The sequence below is a fragment of the Hyaena hyaena genome, unplaced genomic scaffold, assembly GCF_003009895.1.
Source record: "Hyaena hyaena isolate Hyena2069 unplaced genomic scaffold, ASM300989v1 scaffold_123, whole genome shotgun sequence".
NCBI classification, from domain to species: Eukaryota; Metazoa; Chordata; class Mammalia; order Carnivora; family Hyaenidae; genus Hyaena; species Hyaena hyaena.
The window spans coordinates 2,684,326-2,703,359 of NW_024080756.1; the positions used below are offsets into that span (position 1 = coordinate 2,684,326).

Genomic DNA, 19,034 nt, shown 5'->3' on the forward strand with positions numbered 1-19,034 from the left:
GAGAGAGAGATTTATTTTGAGGGATTGGTTCACATGAGTAGGAGACCTGGAAGGTCCCCCTCGGTCTGCCATCTGCAAGCTGGAGGCCCAGGAAAGCCAAAGGCCTAATTCCAGTCCAAGCCTAAGGGCCTGAAAAACTGTGGGGGAGAGGGTAGCAGGTGGCTGGTGGTGTGAGTCCCCATCTGAATGTGAAGGCTCGAGAACTGGAAGCACCAGTGTCCAAGAGGAAAAGATGGATGCTTCTGTTGAAGCAGAGGGGGCAAAAACATCCTTCTTCACTTCCAGGAATTTTTAATATTTGCTTTCTGACTTCTAAGAGGTGTTTTAGTGTGTGTGTGTGTGTGTGTGTGTGTGTGTGTGTGTGTGTTCATATGTGTGTTTTGTTGCTCTGCAGATTAAATCATAGCACTTTTCTGATTTGGGATGTGGCAGACTCCCCTTCCTGTAGAATATGAGAGACCCTGCCCCTTTCTGTTTGGTGGTCTAGAGGAGCCATGCCAAAAATTGGTCAAGGCCCATGATAGTGGGATAAAAGTCCAGGCAGGCCAGGCAGATTCCTTAAATGTTTTAGGAATTTTGTCTTTTTCGATTGGGTTATTCTGTGAAAAATCTTTCATTCTTCAACAAACTCTAGCAGTTTTATCACCCAGAACAGATCTTAAAATCTGACTTTCCCAGTAGATCTGACTTTTCCAGTGTCCTTGATTATATTCAAGTCACTGGTTAGTGTCGTGACACACAAAATGACAGAGGTGAGGTTCTCAAGTGAAAATTTCAACTTACAATGTGTTCTGAATTCTAAAATGAAGTGAATCTTATAAGAAAAAATTTCCTTTTACTGTTTTGCTTCATAAAGGTCAATTGCTTTACAAAGTGGAAGAACATTTTGTAGAACCTGGCAGGATAGAAATTGATGACTTGATTAGTAGTTTTCCCTTAAAGAACTAAAAATGCTTTATACTTTAAGTAGTCTAGCGAGATATGTGTTTAAATGGGATACATTAAGGACAGTAGTCAAATGGAACTAATTTTTCACTATACAAACAATGAATAATTTTGCACTAGGAAAATCATAAGTTTGATCAAGGAGCAGTTAAAGGGATTTATCTTGCTATCCAGAGATAATTGAGTTATTTTCTTTTGAGCAAAAATTAGCTTTTTGCATATTTTCCCTTTTTATAAGATCTTTTACTTAGTACCCAAAACATTTATAACTGTTAGGCCGCCTATGAAAAAAGTCATTTACTTTGTTTACATTATGGTTAATTGGCAGACTTCTCAATCTTTGTTTCAGATTCAGGGTACCTGCAGGGCACAGCCATTCTGAGATAAGAAAATCTCATATCCACATTCAGTATTGAGATTATCCTTGTATATTTCACAGTTCATAAAGCTCTTATTTTCCTGTGTCATATTCTTCGCTTTTTTTGTTTCTATTAACTTCATGGCCTAAGTCACATTCTTTTGAATATTTTGTAACAATTAGATTAAAAAGTAAAGTGACCCTTAAGTAAATAGAGCGTAATTTATACAGACAAATGAGTGTTGCCTCCTTCAGAAGAGACCCCTCCGAATTCAAAATCTTTTTTTCCAGCAAAGTTGTGTCAGAGGCCAGGGCCTTGACTGTTGAGAGTTAAAAGTAACCTGGAACCAAATCTGGTAAATAAAGGGTGAGCAACTTATGTAGGGAAGGGAGCTGCATTCCTCGAGCCTCCATAGCAGGAATTGTATGTATGTCAGCATCTCTGCCAGAAGAGGAGTCCTCCTACCTCCGTGTGGTAGCTGGGCAAGTTCAGAGAAAGGAATGGCCTGGCCAAGTTCACTTGACTTATATACCAACTATACTCCAGTTTGGGTTTGATCCCAGAGTCATTTACTCTTCCCCTATATTATGCTGATGATTTTATTTACCTTTATTCTGTGTTTAGAAAAGTATGTCTCTAAAGTGTGGAGCTAATTCTTTTTCTGTCTGGCTTATGGGTTGATTCTAGATGCAAATGAATGAAACGATACAAAAAAATTATTTTGAAAAGTGTCAGTATTGAAAGAAGAAGCTTCTTGGAAGCAGAACTCTAATATAGATGTCTGTGTTCTATTAATGTATATGAGAAAATGAATGTTTAAACTATGTGCCATGTATGATAACCTCATTCATTTTTCCAAATTATCTGACCTAAATTTCACACTGGATTTTTAAAAAATTTGTTGATTAACCTACTGGATTAAGAATCACTCATTTCACGTATTACATAAGTGACTTTAGGAACTTTAACTCGATTGTTTTTGGTTAGAGAGTTAAAAGCACCTGCTGCCATAAAATTGCTCTTTCATAAACAGACAATCATGTTAAAGTTGGAGGGAGGAAGGGGATCACCAAGCCACACCAAAAGTGGGAGTTTAGGCCCCTGTGAGATTCTGGCCCTGGGATGGAGGCCACCATCATCTGGAAGTGAGACCACAGGGTGCTCTGGGTGGCACGGTGCTTGGTGATGGTATTTTTATTTATTTATTTTTAAATGATTTATTTATTTGAGAGAGAGACAGAGACAGACAGAGACAGAAAGAGAGAGAGAACGAGAGAGCGAGCAGAGGAGAGACGGACAGAAGATCCGAAGCAGGCTCTGTGTTGACAGCAGCGAACCCAGTGTGGGACTTGAATTCATCATGACCTGAGCCAAAGTCAGCCACTCAGCTGCTAACTGACTGAGCCACCCAGGCGCCTCATTGTGCTGATATGTTTAAAAGTCTTTAAGGAATGTTCCTTTTCAAAGGTTATCAACATAGAATTCTTGAGAGGTAGAAAATAAAACACTTTTATATCGTAAGTCTAAGACCACTTCTTGCTCTTAGGTTTTATGACTTTATAATCTAAATTATTCAAGAATTTTTATACTCTTAAAAAAATACTTGTGGAGTTCCAAATATGTAAAGGCAGTATTTATACTCCACATAGTTCTTGGCATATATAGGTGCCAAGTAACTGTTTCCTGAGCTGGCAGGAACACAAAAATTTACAAGGCATTTTGAATATATTGTATCAATATTATAGTCTCTTTATACAGATATCTGCTTCCTAGCATGGATAAATTGTTTTTTCAAATATGCTAAGCATGATAGAGGATCTAATACAATATATTTGACAAAAGCAATAAAAAGCTACTACACACACACACACACACACACACACACACACGTAGTATACACATATACATATATGAGATAAAATGGGCCCGTGAGGTGTAGAGTCGAGTGGCCGGGGTGAAGCGAGGCCAAAAGCTTACCTGGAGGTGTGAATGCCAGTGCCAGGGTAGGGGAGTCTTACTGAGACACAGAAACTCATGCCAATCATTTGAATAATCTCTTTCCAGAGACCGAAAGCTCCGGCATCCCCCACCACGGAGGAGGATCCCTGCCTTTCTTTTCCTAAACCCCCAGTGGACCCTGCACAGATGAGAAGAATAAGCAGTGCCCGGGCACGCTTATTCAGGGCGGCCTCCCAGGGGCCTCTTCTGCCTGACAGGACGCTTCCTCCCGCTGAGTGTAAGGCTGGGTGACACCCTTTAAAACCTGGGGGTGGGCGTGTGTTTTGAATTTGCACACACAAGTTCTTTTTACCTGACTTTTTTCCCCAAACCCCACAGGATTTTTACACTAACACTTTGTTATTATTGTGCAAAAGCTGGTGACGAAACATTGTTCATGTATTTTTCTGGGTGTTCATGGAGAATACCTAAATATCTCAGTTTTTTTTTTTTTAAATTACTTGGTAGGAAAAGCTATTAGGGTAAATGTTTTCTAATGAAGGAGTTCACCTAGATTAGAAATAAGTGATTTTTGAAATTAGAGGTCAAATAGTTGTTAATTTCATTAGGCACGTTTAAAGATTCACACAAGGTGCTCTAGGCTTAGGTCTTTGAGGATACCTTTCCAGTCCCATGTGACAAAGTGAGCTCAAGTTGGATGAGGCTTTTCCAGTTTGTTTCCACAGAATTGCTGGCCGGTGTCTATACCTGGGGACAGAAGCTGCAAACCTCAAGTTCTAATGTGTGCCCCAACCATTAGAATCACCCCCTGACCAGAGTACACTAAGAGTTTTTCAAATTCTGCAGGAAATGTGTCATTAGCAGGATGACAACCAGTTTAGTGCATCATACCAGTATTGAAAAAAAAAAAAAAAGGAATAGATTAGAATAGAATGGAAGACATCAGGGCATGTTATAGACCATAGGGCAAGTATTGCTTCAAGGAGACCTTACTATGGTCACGTACATGTGTGTTCAGGGTCATATTATTAATTTATTATATATTACATTTATATTAATTTATATTGTGAATTTATTATTACTATGTGTAGTCCAATAACTTGAGAAACCACTTTGCTGGGGGCTGAAGAACTGGCCCTCCTTCAATCAGTAAGATTGATGAAGAGGAGTAGGTATACAGTCAGACCGGAGATTAGCTGAAGATGGATCCCAAAACTTATAAGTCACTTCCTGAGGATCCTACTTGTTTGACATTCAAGGCTTTTCTTTTAATTAGTCGCCAACACTTAAAGGTAGAAGATCTTATGGAAGCATCCAGATTTATGATGTCTTGTGAAAAATTGGAAGATGTGGCAGTACTGGGCCTCTGTTCCATGTAGCACCCACCCACCCCTGTTAGCCCGGGGTATGGGCTGCAGTTCCCCAGCCCACTTTCCTCATGTTCTGGTCCCTCTGATCCCTGGTGATCTCTGACATAGCCAAAGAGATAGACTCAGGAAGAAAGGAAGAGAAAAAGAGGCAATGAGGACTCCCATGTCACACAGTAACAGTTGCTGTCACAGGATGTATAATTAGGCAACTTGCTTTAACCTTGATGTCCCAATTTGTTTCCTTTCTTATAGTCAGTCAATCAGATACTTATTGAGCCCCTTCTAAGTGCCAGGCACTACAGGGTCCTGCCCTCCAAGAGCTTGTGAGGGGAGATAGACAGTAAATGGAAAAACAAGGAAATAAGATAATTTGGGTTCCGACATGGGCTATGAAGAAGATAAGCAAGATGACAGGATGGAGAATGTCATGGCAGGAATAGCTCAGATGGCACTGGAATATGTCCTTGGGGAGGTGACACCCAAGTAGAAACATGACTGATGAGATGAAGGCAGGTATATAGAAGCCTGTGGGTGAGGTGCCTGCGCTGAGGGACAGTGAGGCCCGAGACGAGAGGAGGCTCGGATGGTGGAGGCCCCAAACGCCAGTGTGGCGGGAAGGCGGTTAACCTTGGGAACGTGGAGGGAGCGCAGGACACAGCCTGGCAGGACCATGCTGGGGAAAACGGCCCGGACTTTATTCTGCTCACACTGAAAAGCCAGGGTGGGGTTTCAGCGAGGGAGAGACCCCGTCCAGCTTAACTTTCTCAGCTGTAGCTGCACATTAGAATCACCGGAAGAACTTTTCAAACATTTCCTCTACCAGGGCCCCAGTTAGAGGAGTTAAATCTAAAAGGATTGGTAATTGCCGGAGCAAAGCCCTTGCCAGCAGGAGAGAGGATGGGATCTGGAGCTGAGGTCAGACCTAGGAAGGAACAGCATCACTCCTTGTAACTGGGACGGCAGAGCTAATGTGCTGGGACTGTTATTTGCTGGATGTTTTGCTGTGGAGCCTAAACGCTGCATCCGTGTTTCGTGCATTTAACTCCCGGTTGCTCACGTGTGAGAGCCTTGCTGCTTCCTGAGCCATTCATGTCTACAGATGAGTGAGCTGAGTGAGTGCTTCACCCACCATGGCCATCTTCTTTGCTTCCCTCATGGCTTTGTGCCTTCCCTTCGGGACGCCTGACCCTTGTCCGCACACCCACAGCACACCTGTGCCGGGGAGGTGCCGTCTGTGGCTGTCATTTCCCAGCACGGAGGAGGCCGGCCCCATGCCTCAGAGCGTCAGAAGCAGGTCTTTGTTGCCAACCTCTTATCCACCCTGCCTGCAGGCGCCCGCTGCTCTTCAGCCCTGGGGTCTGTGTCAGCACTCAAGAAACAATGGCAGTAAAAAGTCATGGTCATTTTAAAAGCACACATTGCCCAATTAAAAAATATATATTATATATTATTATATATATTATATACGTATATTTTAATGCTGCAGCTTTGGAATCATTGTCATTTGTGCAGGAGGTCCCTGGGCTTTGTCTCAGAGACTATTGTTTAGTAAAGGTATCTTTTGGTGGGTGACTGGGCTTAAAAGGCAGCTGTACTTGGAGACAGAGGGTGCACCCCTTCCTTTGATGTGAAGTCCTCTGTAGCTGACTCTGCCGCAGGCAGGGCTGGGGGTGTGGTGGCAGGCTTGGAATTCCTGATTTAAGAAAATGAAAGGGGAAGAGATGTGTGTAGTCATCTTCAGACGACGAGCAGTTTAATTGCTCTGTGTTTAAATAGGCTTTTCGGCTGGACGTGGCAGTGTTGCTAACACCGCCCCAGTTACTCAAGCTGGACAGAGACGGTCTCCACCTTCTCCCCATCCCTGTCCTCTTTGCCTTCACAGAGCCCTCGACAGGTTTCCTAAATGGGCTTCCTAAGCACCTCCTGGGTCTGCATTTCCCTTTCCCACCGCTGCTGCACTGCCGTTCTCACCTCTGCTTTGTGCCTGGCCTTCTAGGCCCCCTGTCTCGCTCCTCCCTCAGCTCACTGATGACTCTCAGTGCTTAGAGCAGCCAGAAGAGCCTGGAGAAACCAAGCTGCCAACCACACATGGCCGTGAGCAGCAGCCTTATCCCTCCATCCCAGTGGACCGTGAAAATGATTATTTTCTGTGTGTGCCATATGGGACAAGGGGCCAGGAAGCAAATAAAAATCAGATTGCATCATCTTCCTGCTGAAAGTCCTTCGGAGGGCTCCCTGTGCCTTAAAGGAGTGTTTGCCAAACTGAGTTCCAGCTTTTTCACCTTGGAAAAGTGATTCAGCACTCAAATCAGTCTGCCTGCTTCCTCGCCCTCTTGGAGAGTCCCAGCGCACATGGGCATATTTGAGGGTCACTAAAGATGCCTGTTTAATTTTAATTCAACCCAGCATTTTACAAATATACTTGCCTGTGGAATCCGTCCTTTGAAAGATGCAGTTTGGAAAACGCTGACCTAGCACAGAAGTTGGCAATCTTTTTCTCTAAAGGGCCAGAGAGTAAATATTTTAGACCTCATGGGCCATATAGTCTTTGCTCAACCTACTCAACTCTGCCGTTGTAGTGGGAAAGCCACATAGACTGATTTATGGCCGCTGAAACTTGGATTTCCTGTAATTTTCACATGTTACAAGATAGTGTTCTCATTTTGGTTTCATCCCAACCATTTAAAAATATAAAAACCATCCTTAGCTTGTAGGCAATACGAAAACAAGAGGCAGGCTAGATTTGGTGGTTAGTTTGCTGACTCCTGTCCTAGGGGATGAAATCCCTGCTCCTCAGCATGCACAGCTCCATAGCAATCTAGCCACTGCCTAACATTCGATGCCCTTCTCTTGACTCCCCTTTGCCTACCCTCCGCAGCCTGTGCACCAACGGTATAGAACTCCTTGCAGTTCCCCATACCTGTCCTGCTGTTTCAAGCCTCTTACAGGAGCTGCTCTATAATTTGCTGGACCCAGTGCAAAATGAGAATGTGGGGCTCTTTGAATTTCAAGATGGTGACAACCAAGCATTCAGCCAGCCATAGGGCTCTTCTAAGTGTGTGGCTCTGCTTGACTGTTCAACATGTACACACATAAAGCTAGCTCTGACTCCAGACTTTTGTTCCTTTTTCATAGAACTCCTTTTTTGCTTCCTGTTAATCCTTGAGAAATACTTCTCAGGCTCTACCTCCTCTCTGAATCTTTCCCTGGCCAACTCCCAACCCCTCAGGACTCTTCTATTCTCTATACCATCCTTACTGGCTCAGACCATGCTGTACTGCCTTTCTGTCTTTACATGTCTGCCTCTCTGTCCCCCTACCAGACTGAGCAGCTTCAGGGAGGAAAGAGCTTTTCTTTATTTATAGCCTGAGGACCTAAAACAGGGTCTAATATACAGGAGGTGCCAAAGAAATATCTGTGAAATGGAACCATTCCTGTATGGTAGTACTATTTGTTGTAGACTTTTTTTTTAATTTTTAAAATGTTTTATTAATTTCTGAGAGAGAGAGAGAGAGGCAGCATGAGCAGAGGAGGGTCAGAAAGAGAGGGAGACAAAGAATCTGAAACAGGCTCCAGGCTCTGAGCTGGCTGTCAGCACAGAGCCCAACGCGGGGCTCGAACCCACGAACCATGAGATCATGACTTGAGCTGAAGTCAGACGCTTAACCGACTGAGCTACCCAGGTGCCCCTTAATGTTGATTTGTTTTTGAGAGAGAGACAGACAGACAGATAGAGTGTAAGCAATGGAGGGGCAGAGAGAGAAAGAAACACAGAATCCAAAGCAGAGTCCAGGCTCTGAGCTGTCAGCACAGAGCCCGACGTGGGACTCAAACTCATGAGCCTTTGAGCCATGAGATCATGACCTGAGCTGAAGTTGGCTGTTTAACTGACTGAGCCACCCAGGTGCCCCTATCGTAGACTTTTGAAGTTGACTCATGATCCATTACAAAATTAGTACAGTGTGCTACAGATATATACCAGGGACACACAGGGCATCATTACTAATGCTCCGTTTAATGGTGGACATCCATCAGAAGTAAGACTGAGCCGCAGGGCAACTCTTCTCTGTAGTAATAACTGACAGCTCACTCCAGTAGATTGTGAAGTTAGAGAGGGAGGCAGCAACTCCCCCTGCGAGGATGGGTGTGTTTCCCTCTAGAACAGAAGCTCTGCTCCCTGGCGGCTGGGACTTCTTGTTTACCACAAGACTGCCAGCACCTGGAGCAGCACCTGGCACATAGCAGTGGGTGCCTGGTAAATATCCATGGAGTAAATGAACGAAAGAAACAAATGCTAAGATATAGGAATAGGCTAAGGATGCTTTGTGACCTAAAAGAAAATATGTGCTTTGTTATTCAGCAGTAAAGATACTTAAGGCAGTGTGGTGCTATGGAGTGCATCCTCGACCAGAAGTCGGGATTCTTGGGTTCCCTTAATAATGATGAAATAACTTCTGGGTTTTGAGTAAATCACTTTATTAGACCATATTGTTTAATTCTCACCACATCCCTAAGAGGTGGGGACCACTGAGAAAGGTGAGAGAAAAGTTGAGTAACCTGCTCACATAGGTCAGCCAGTACTTGACCCCAAGTCTAACGGAAGGGCAAAGCCTACACTCCTCCTACGTCCTACGGTATGGTTCAAGCTCTCCCTGAACTTGTTCTGTGAACTGAGACTCGCCACTTAACGTTTGGCTTTTCAGTTTTCTCATCTGAAAATAGAATTTAGACTAGCCAGTCTCTAAGGTTTCTTTCAGCTTTAAAATGCATTGTTTTGAAAGCAGGGGGCTTGTTCAGAGTGGACCAAGTGGTTTTGTTGGTTTTTATTGGTTTGTTCATTCAAGTGCAGAAAAAGAAAACTTTGGTGTTTTAGAGAAGCTTGCAAAACAGGATTTTTCTATAAACCTCATCCTCCCCTGCTTCTTTGAAAAAAGTATTTTCTCAGAGATTCAATAACATCACAGATGAGCTATTCCCAATGGCCATTCGCTGATAAAGAAACAGTGTTGTATCATAAGTCTAAGAATCTGCAATCATAGACACAAATAGATGTTTCAGTTTAGAGACTGGACTTTTTGCAACTGTTATTATCTTATTCCTCTTTAGAAAGCCTTATAAGTCAATGCCCTCTCCCCACAGCCTAGCAGTGGTGTCTAAGGCTTCCAAGATCTGGCTGCCATCCGTCTGATCACCTCTTTTCCTCTTCTCCCTCACATTGTTACTTAGCCATGACAGGCACACTCCTGCCTTAAGAGTGTCCACACCTGACATTCCCTCTGCAGGGAAGACTGTCCCTCATCAACTGATGGCCAGATGCCTCACGTCCATTAAGGGTTTGCCTACCATGCCCACCCTGTTCAAAACTGCTACCTGCCCCCATCCCCAGTCCTCTTTAGTTTTCTTCATTTTTTTTACTTCTGCTTTGCTTTTCTCCCCCCATAGTAGTTATTCTATCATATACCTCATTTCTTATGGTATATTATTTATTATTTCTTGATACGTATTAGGATATAAGCCCTAAGAAGTCAGGGATCTTTGTTTTGTCAGTGCTGTGTCCCAGATGTCTAGGCCAGTGCCTCATGTCATGGAGGCACTCAATATTTTTTGAATTAAGAACTAATATGATCAAATTCAGGAAAAGGGGTCATGGTTCTGGGATGCAGATGTATTTATAGGTAGACTGAGTTTTTCATAAACCTAATTTGAGTGTGTATCCCTCTAGTAGACTCTGAGAGAGTCAAGAGAAGATCCTACTCACTTTTGATGAGTTGGTGCTGCCAAGCCTGAAATAGTGGTGAGGTCTTGTAGATGTCCAGGCAGGCTTTGGCCATACAATCCCAGACTTGGTTATAAGTAATATGTAATTTTTAAAATTGTATCAGTTCTTAGATTGGAAAAAATATACTGAAATAGTGATCCTTAAAATAAGAACTATTTTGACAAGACATTTCCTTGATTGTTACAGCAAAGAAGATAGTGGAATCCAAAGAAACGGTTATGAAGGGGGACCCTATGGTGAAAATAAATGGGATTTATTTAACAGAATCAAATGCCATGAGCCACTTCAAGAGTCACCCACTTCAGCTAACCTATGATGGAGGCTTCAGTGAAATGAAGGAGCAAGAAATGTTCAAAGGGACAACATCCTTGCCATCTCATCTCAGAAGTGGAGGGTCAGTATTCCTTTGATTTGATTTTCTGGCTAGCATAACTGTATCATATACAAATTTGTTTCCTTTTCTTATGGAGATGATTGATTTGCATTTTCCATTTTATATAAACAAATTTTTAAGTTAATGGTGCATGAATCAGAAAGATTTTTTTTTTTCCCTCATAGCTAGATGGAGTTGATTTTACATCATTCCCTACTTAATCCTCAGGAAAACATCGATTCATACCTGCCAAGTGCTGCGTTGATAGGACTGTCAGAATAGTCTTTGCTTTAGACTGTTTCCAGATAGCCCTTGGGTGATGAGTGATTGTTCTGTTTGTGTGTTATTTGGGATTCTTGCCTGGCCTAGAACCTCTCATTCCCTCCCTTTGGATTAGTTCATGTTGTTAATTCCATTGAAGAGTGGACAATTATTTTATTCTCCAGTGGAAACTTGGATTTAAATATTTATTTTGCCAATGGGTAAATAGTTAAAACAGAAGAATCCTATAGATTTCTGTTATTGATGATATCTGTCTATTAATACCTCATAAAATGAATTATTGGGAATTACTTTATTTCATACCATGCTCCTAGACAGGGCTTTCTAGGGCTTCTCCTAGAAAATCAAGAAGCAATTTTCTTACCATATTAAGGATCTGTGGAAAAATGTTCACTGTACAGACCATGTGAATTCTCTGGTGTTTTCCTAAAGAAGCCTTGAATAACTAGGGACCAGGGTCGGGGGTGGAGTTGGGAGGGAAGCCTCTGTTCTCCAGTCCCAGCCAATAATGATGCCAAGACAGGCAGAAGGTCTTGGACTGGACAGGGTCATTCAGCTAGAGATATGTTTCTATGACTTTCCATTGGGTCATTATGGACAATTGCCTGGTTCAGATTTGCTTAACAAGCAAATTTAAATTCTGTTAAATTCCATGGACCATTTTAAGACCAAGTACTTGTTGCCCTCACTTTAGATTTTGAGTCTGACTTTGGCTTGTACACATGCAGCATGCTTAAAACTTTTCCCGGAACTGGCTGCTTGGCAGCTGGTTAGTTTAGCTAAACTGACCTTGTCTGCTGACACAGCCTGAAGAGTGTCGGGCATGTGGAATTTATATTAGGCAACCCACCAGACCTTGTAATGCTGCTTTGCGTTCAGAACATTTTTTATAAATTAAAGGAAAAATGAAATGTCTCCTTAAGTGGAAGAGAATGACTTCCAGTTGGGACTTTGGGAGCTGAGTACAAAACATCAAACTGGCCATTGCAACCAATTTTTTGCAGTCAGTGAGTAAGAATAGGCTGCAGACCTCAGAGCTTGCACATGAAAGACTGTGGGAGAGCTCGTGCTGCTCCAGCACTGAAGCGAAAAGGAAACATTTATCTTGCTGCACCCATCCTTACAGTAATTAAAGTTGACGAGGAAGAACCAGACAAGAGCCATTTTATTTTATTTTATGTTATTTTATTTTATTTTATTTATTTTGCAAACCTTCAGATGTTACAGAATAATCTGGCAAGCCAGAGTTCATTATGTCTTCCTCCATCAGGGACAGGGACGGCAGAGGCATTTTCAGTTACATATTTGATCCCACAGACAGCAAAGGGGAAAGCATTAGGGACTGGAAGCACCTCTTCCTGACTGTCCAGGATTATGAGGCGTTGGCAGCAGCACTAATTGTTTTCTTTCTGTTTTGTTGGGACGGCTTTTGCGTCGTGTAATGCTTGTGTCCGAGTTGGGTTTGCAGTGCACCCGGGCAAGTTTAACTTCCAATAACATTCCTCCTTTATGAATCTTTACCTCCTTTCATCACAGATGGGTTTTTGGTGAAGTGGCGCCAAAAAGACAGTTTATACAGTAGGATTAAAACAAACCAGAAGATGGAAACTATTAGCAATTCCTTCATTAATTACATTTGTGAATCAGTCTGGGACACTTGATAATTGTTTCTCATAAACATTTAAGTGAATAATTCCAAGAAATGATCTTTGCTATGCAGTGGTGAATTCCCAGTTTTGATGCTAAAGCCTTACTCAATTAACATTTTTCCATCTTTAAACCATAATGTGGAAAACGAAGGCTCTTGTCAGTGAGCTGGGCTGGCAGAAGGGAGGGAAGGGAATGCAAAGTAGGAAAAGAGGAGGCATGAGATGACTCTAGCTTGAGGAGGAGACCAGCACATCTCTTCAAGGGCACAGAGGAATTGAGGTTCTGCTGCCCATGCCTGGTCCTTACACACTTGCTTAATGGGGGAGCGGCCACCTTCACGCTGAGTGCTTCTTGGCTGGGGAGAGAAGGGATCAGTTTATTCCAGGGAACTAGCACTCACTTAGAATATGGACAACTCAGACCTGGGGTGGACTGGAGTTTCACTTTATGGCAGTCGTGGTGGAAAAAGGATTTGCTAAGCAAGGCATCATCATAAACAAGATCTTGGGGGACTATTTAACTTTCCAAAAGAGAACATACTCAAGCACTTATCAAACTATCATCTCCAAACAGCGTTGCAATTACGCCAGTCTCTGTGTATCCATTTAGGATCCATTTAAGGTTTGGCAGGCCTGCCCCATAGCAACACTACACTATCTCTTCCTTTGAGTTGCCGTGTAGATTGAAAATAATAAAGCTTCCATTAAAATACATAGGTATATATATTTCTGTCCATCTATCCAACCATCCATCCATCCATCCATCCAGTGGTTCAGTCTGATGAACCCTTTCATATATCTGCTTGAAACCCTTTTAAGACTTTCTCTGTAAATATTGTTCAAACTATTGTGGTTTGGAAATGCAGTCTTCAGGAAGAAAGTCCAAGAGCAGTCAAGAACTCTTCGCTGGGAGCTATGCTCCTTAGATTAAGGTTCACTTCTTTCTCAGCCATTTGATTTATCTGCATGCTCTTTGACAAGTCTCTTACCACTTTCAGGCACTCAGTTTTCTCATCTGTAAAATGGAAACAACTGTGCTTCTTCATTTCCATCTCCTCCCAGCCTTCACTATAGTTTGTAGAATGATTAATAAGACTTGAAAGCCTTATTTGTAAGCTGCCACGTGCCAATAGTATTGTGTAATCAAAGAAAAGAGGGGGGCACCTGAGTGGCTCAGTTGGTTAAGCGGCTAACTCTTGATTTTGACTCAAGTCATGATCTCATGGTGTGGAGATCGAGCCCTATGTGGGGCTGTATGCTGACAGTGTAGAGCCTGCTTGGGATTCTCTCTCCCCCTCTCTGTCTGCCCCTCCCCAGGTTGCATGCTCTCTCTCCCTCTCTCTCTAAATAAATAGACATTTAAAAAAAAATAATAAAGGAGGGCTTCTGGTTAAAGATGGTAAAGCAAAGCCATTCTGCAGAAACTGAACAAATGCGGCAAAGATGAATAACACAGAAATAAATGCCATCAATGAAATAGAAAAGTAGTTCCAATACCAAACTACAAAATATGGAGCAAACCTTACACTGAAGTATGGGCTTGATTATTTTTGTCTACCTAGCATACTTCTTTTTGAGAGCGAGCCATCTTGCATTGTATAATAAATCCTGCTCAGTCAGTGTTTAGGAAAGGACTCTGTTCCCTAGCCACCTTCCCAGGGGTGATTACGAGGCCCTGGACTGGCTATCAGAGTTCTCCAGCCCGCTAGCCACAGGACTTGATCTCGAGGTGGGCACATGACCCCAAACAGGCCAGCTGAATTCCTCTCTGGGCCTTTTGCCAAAGCCTTTGAGGAAAGTGCTCTTTCAAGTTCGTAAGTGGTAAAGATGATGTGGTCTTAGAGCCAATGGGGGCCATTTCATTGCCTCGTGGAGGATGACTCTGAGAGAGAAAGTGATGTATAAACAGAGCCAAAGAAATAGAGATAGTGACCAAGTTCAAGGATGATATATTTATATACCCCTAGATCTAGCCATGCCTGAGACCACCACATCCTCATTGTAGACTGCTCTGTTTTGTGAACCAATGTGTTTGTTTTTCCTTTTCTTTCTTTCTTTCTTTCTTTCTTTCTTTCTTTCTTTCTTTCTTTCTTTCTTTCTTTCTTTCTACTTCTTTCTTTCTTTCTTTTTTTTCACTTTCTCTTCTTCTTTTCTTTCCTTTATTTATTTTGACAGGGATGGCTTACAGTACTTTAGATTAGGTTTTTGTCACTTGGAATATTGCAACCAGAAGAGTCTAGTTAACCTGCCAGACTCTATGAAACATAGGTAAAAACAAGGGGTAATTTGAGAGCAAACATTGAGCTCCTCAGACCTAGAGCAAGAAACAGATTTTACCAAGAGTGAGTCTCTTAGTTCAGAGAGGTATATATCCAATAGTCTTTAATTAAAGAAATGAGACCTAATGATGTGAGCCAGCTACAGAAGAAGGGGGGATGTCCCTGTTAAGACCCCATTCAAGCTCCAGATGGTGAAAGGACAGGGGAATGGTGCTGAGGGTGATGGTCTCCTCACTTCCTATAAGCCAGCTGGGGTGCATTTGTGTCCATAGGGGAGGGGCTTTTCTAGATTAGAACTCAAGCAGCCTGTCATGTAACAGGGCTTCTCTGTGAGTCACAGCAACTTGCTACACGCAGACCAAGGGAACACGTGCTTCAGGTCAAGTAAAAATAACAGACTTGATGAGTGGATTGTTCAAGAAAGCTAACGAAGTTGAAGACACAGAACACTCTAACTCTCTCCCTTGGTGGATTCTATTCATTCTTCAACAAATAAATTGCTCTGTTTAAAGATGAATAATATGAGGACAAGACATAACAGAAGACTCAAGCATAGATATGTAAAAAACATAACAAGGCAAATGAAGAAAATGGATCACAAAAGGCCCTCTAAAAACAAGAGTTACAATTTTCCATAGTGTCAAAAATTTTTAAAAAAGTAAAAAGCTCTTCTTTAGGTTATAAGAATTCAAATTAGAGATTCTTTTTTAAAAAAAGTTTTAGTGTTTATTTTTGAGACAGAGACAGCTTGATTGGGGAAGAGGGAGAGAGGGGCAGGGGGAGACACAGAATCCAAAGCAGGCTCCAGGCTCTGAGCTGTCAGCACAGAGCCCAACATAGGGCTTGAACTCACAAACCATGGGATCCTGACCTGAGCCGAAGTCAGACGTTTAACCGACTGAGCCACCCAGGTGCCTTTCAAATTAGAGATTCTAGGCCAACCTAAAGAGAAGAAAAATATGTTTGAAGTTCTGAAGAAATGAAAGAAAAATGTGTAAACATGGAGAATAAAATCTTATTAGAAATAAAGTGAGAATAGAAACAGTTGAAAATGTAATGAGGCATGGCGTGCAGGTTAGAAGAAACCACACGAAAAGAAAAGAATTAAAAGATATGAAATGAGTGGGGCAGTTGAGGTTGACACAGGAGACATGGCACTGGTATTACTGAAGGAGAGAGTTCTCCTACACACCCTCTCCTAATACTATCTTACTTTCAGCTAAGTGCCAGGCACTCTTCCAAGTGATTTACATACATTAACTCATTTGATACTCACAAGAACCAATTGAGAATGGAAGATACAACTTTCTGAAATAAAAATTTGAACCTGAAGCTCAATGGACACATACTCTCCCAACAAAATTTGATGTATAATACTCCACACTGAGATGCTTCCAAAATGTTTAGCACTATAATACCTGGGACATAGTACACACTCAATTAGTAATTGTTGATTGGATGGATAAATGGAAGAAGGTATCCTATGACCATCCAGGCTGTACAAGCGAGTCACATAGAAGGAGGAAGAGGCAGGCTGCCTCTGGCTTTATTAGAGCACCTCTGAGTGTTGGACAACAGTGAAGTAGTGTCGATGAGGTCCTAAGAATAAGAAGGATAACCCAAGATTGTATTGCCAGCCAAGTTGTTCTTCAGTACAAAGGCAACAGACATTTCCAAATGTGAATGAACTTGAGGACATAGTACACATGCATTTTCTAGAAAAGTCTTGACATCAAAATAATGAGTCAAATTCCTGAAATGAAGAGGCAATGGTAACGGCATTCATGGTGAGTATGGGCTTTATTTTCATAGTGATTAAGATTCTAAAAATGATGGCTATGGAACAGAAACCTTAATGATGTAATAGTAATGTAAATAACCAAAACTGGTACTTGGGAAGAAGTGTGAGTACTAATTATTTCACTTCATAAGAGGGAATAGATATGTCAGTAACTACAGTCTGGAATTGAAATATAAATTTAAACAAGAATATTTCAGCATCCTAATGTTTTTCATTATTTTTTCTCTTAACTTCAGAGAGATCTTTTAGAAACTAATATCTCTTGGGAAGATCCATTCATCTGAAGTTCTACAATTCCTTCAGTTTCATCTCAGTTTCTGTTTCTCTGTTAAATTCAAGTAAAACTTACACTTATTACTTTAAAATTACAATGACATGTATGGTATAATTCCATTTATATGTACCCTTTACTGCCCTCCCTTCAAGTCCCTCTTCTGTTCTTTCTTTTCTCTTTTCATCTGAATATATGCAAAATATGTCTGGAATGATGCTTACCACATATTAACATTTATGGGTGGTAGGGTCCTGGATGGTTTTTTAAAAAAATCATGTTTGTACTTTCTTATATTGCCTGACCTTAAAAAATTAATAAATGCATCATTTTTTTCAAAAATAATGAAGTCATTATTATTTTAAGAAAGTAAGGGTAATGTGGCCAAGAAACTATTTCCATTCGGTAAAGACAAAGCACCGGCCAGAATGATTTTGTAGCCTCCTACCTTATTCGGCTGTTTCCCTTTGATAAGCGTTTCTTGGTAAGCAAAGAGCTGTGCTAAGGGGTTGGGGTGGGAGTGGGGGAACGTGTGAGACAGAGAAACAGACCCTGCGTATGAAGCGCTTGCACGCCAGCAGGCTGGCTGCTCAGATGTGGCCTGTGCAAGAGCAGCGTCAGCATCACCCGGGGACCTTGCTACAAATGCAGAATCTCAGGCCCCAGCCCAGGCCTACTGGAATCTGCGTTTTTAGAAGATAGCCAGATGATGTGAATGCACACCAAAGTTTGGAAGCACTGTTCAGTGATGAACTCGGATGCTGGGGGAATGGAAGCAGAGCTGAACGCGCATGACCTGGGGGTTTAGATGTGAGAGCACCTCATTCTGGCCTGAAGACCAGAGGAGGTGACCTGGGGTGCGTGGTTTTGCGATGCCTCTTGTGGCTGATTTTCCGTCGGGGTGGGACACTCTGCTCTTTGCTAACGGAGCAGCAGAAGCGCAGAAGCAGAGGGGGATTTGACTCAGTGGCAGCAGGTTCAAAGAAAGGCAAGTGGCCCGGTGCAGCAGGAGCATGGGTCCCTAGGCGTAGACTGCAGGGAGCCACCGACAGGTTTTCAGCAGAAGACAAGACAGACCCGGGCAGCAGAGTGAAGGGCAGTGAGAGGGGAGAGCCTCGGACAAAGGAGACCACTGAGAAGCAGTGGTTGCAGCAGTTCTGGCAGAAGATGGCCGTGTGTGTCAGTGCCTCCCTAGGATGGCGGGAGGAAAGCAGAGAACGGAAGGTGCAGGTGCGTAGAACCAGTGTGGGCAGAGGCTCGCTCTGGAAGAGGGCACCGCAGCTCCCCTCCTGGATGAGGAAGCCCTCAGAACTGCAGCCGAGGGAACTCACAGGCTTTTCGCATCGAGGTGCCTTGAAGCTGCGGAGCTGTGAAGCCTGAAACTGTGGGCTTGTACTCTATGCTAGGGGAATTTGAGCTTCACTAAGTTAAGCTAACACGGTTAGCTACAAAGCCACGTGTAATCAAGTTTATGCAAGTACAACTCAAAGAATAGCCTCTTATTGATTACTGGGTATTGAGATTATATGTATAATTTCTAAATACGTGCTTTTTAAATCTTAGGCCACAAGCCTTTGGAGGACTTAAAATTTTGATATTATGAACATTTCTTTAAAATCATGTTCTTCAATTTCATTATGTTTGTATGTAGCTGTTTAAGTAGAATTCTATTTTTAACATTAGTTACTAAGACAGAATGCTGATATATCTCATGATATATATATCACTATGTAGCTGGGGCTTCGGGCTACAAAAGCATGATTAAAGGACTCCCAACTCCTTGGTGATGGCCTTCTCAAATTGCAGTCAAAGAATCTAAAGAGATTACAAGGGAGGGGTAAGCAAACTGAACCTCGTGGGCCAAATCCAGCCTATTACCTTTTTCTGTAAATAAGGTTTTATTGGAACACAGCCACACCCATTCATTCACCTATTGTCTGTGGCTGCTCGCCCACATCAGCAGCAAG

General features: G+C 42.4%; 1 protein-coding gene across 8 annotated transcripts in view; it reads left to right on the forward strand.

The window, feature by feature from the left end:
- The window catches only part of ARMC2 (armadillo repeat containing 2), a 135,299-nt gene that overhangs the window by 13,910 nt on the left and 102,355 nt on the right, over positions 1-19,034 (forward strand). For 7 of the 8 annotated variants that reach the window (XM_039237431.1, XM_039237428.1, XM_039237426.1 and 4 more), the window contains exons 4-5: positions 3,369-3,540; positions 10,599-10,806. In XM_039237431.1, coding sequence (XP_039093362.1) covers positions 3,369-3,540; positions 10,599-10,806 — 380 coding nt within the window. The remainder of the gene's footprint in view (positions 1-3,368; positions 3,541-10,598; positions 10,807-19,034) is intronic. The other variant, XM_039237434.1, reaches the window with a different exon arrangement.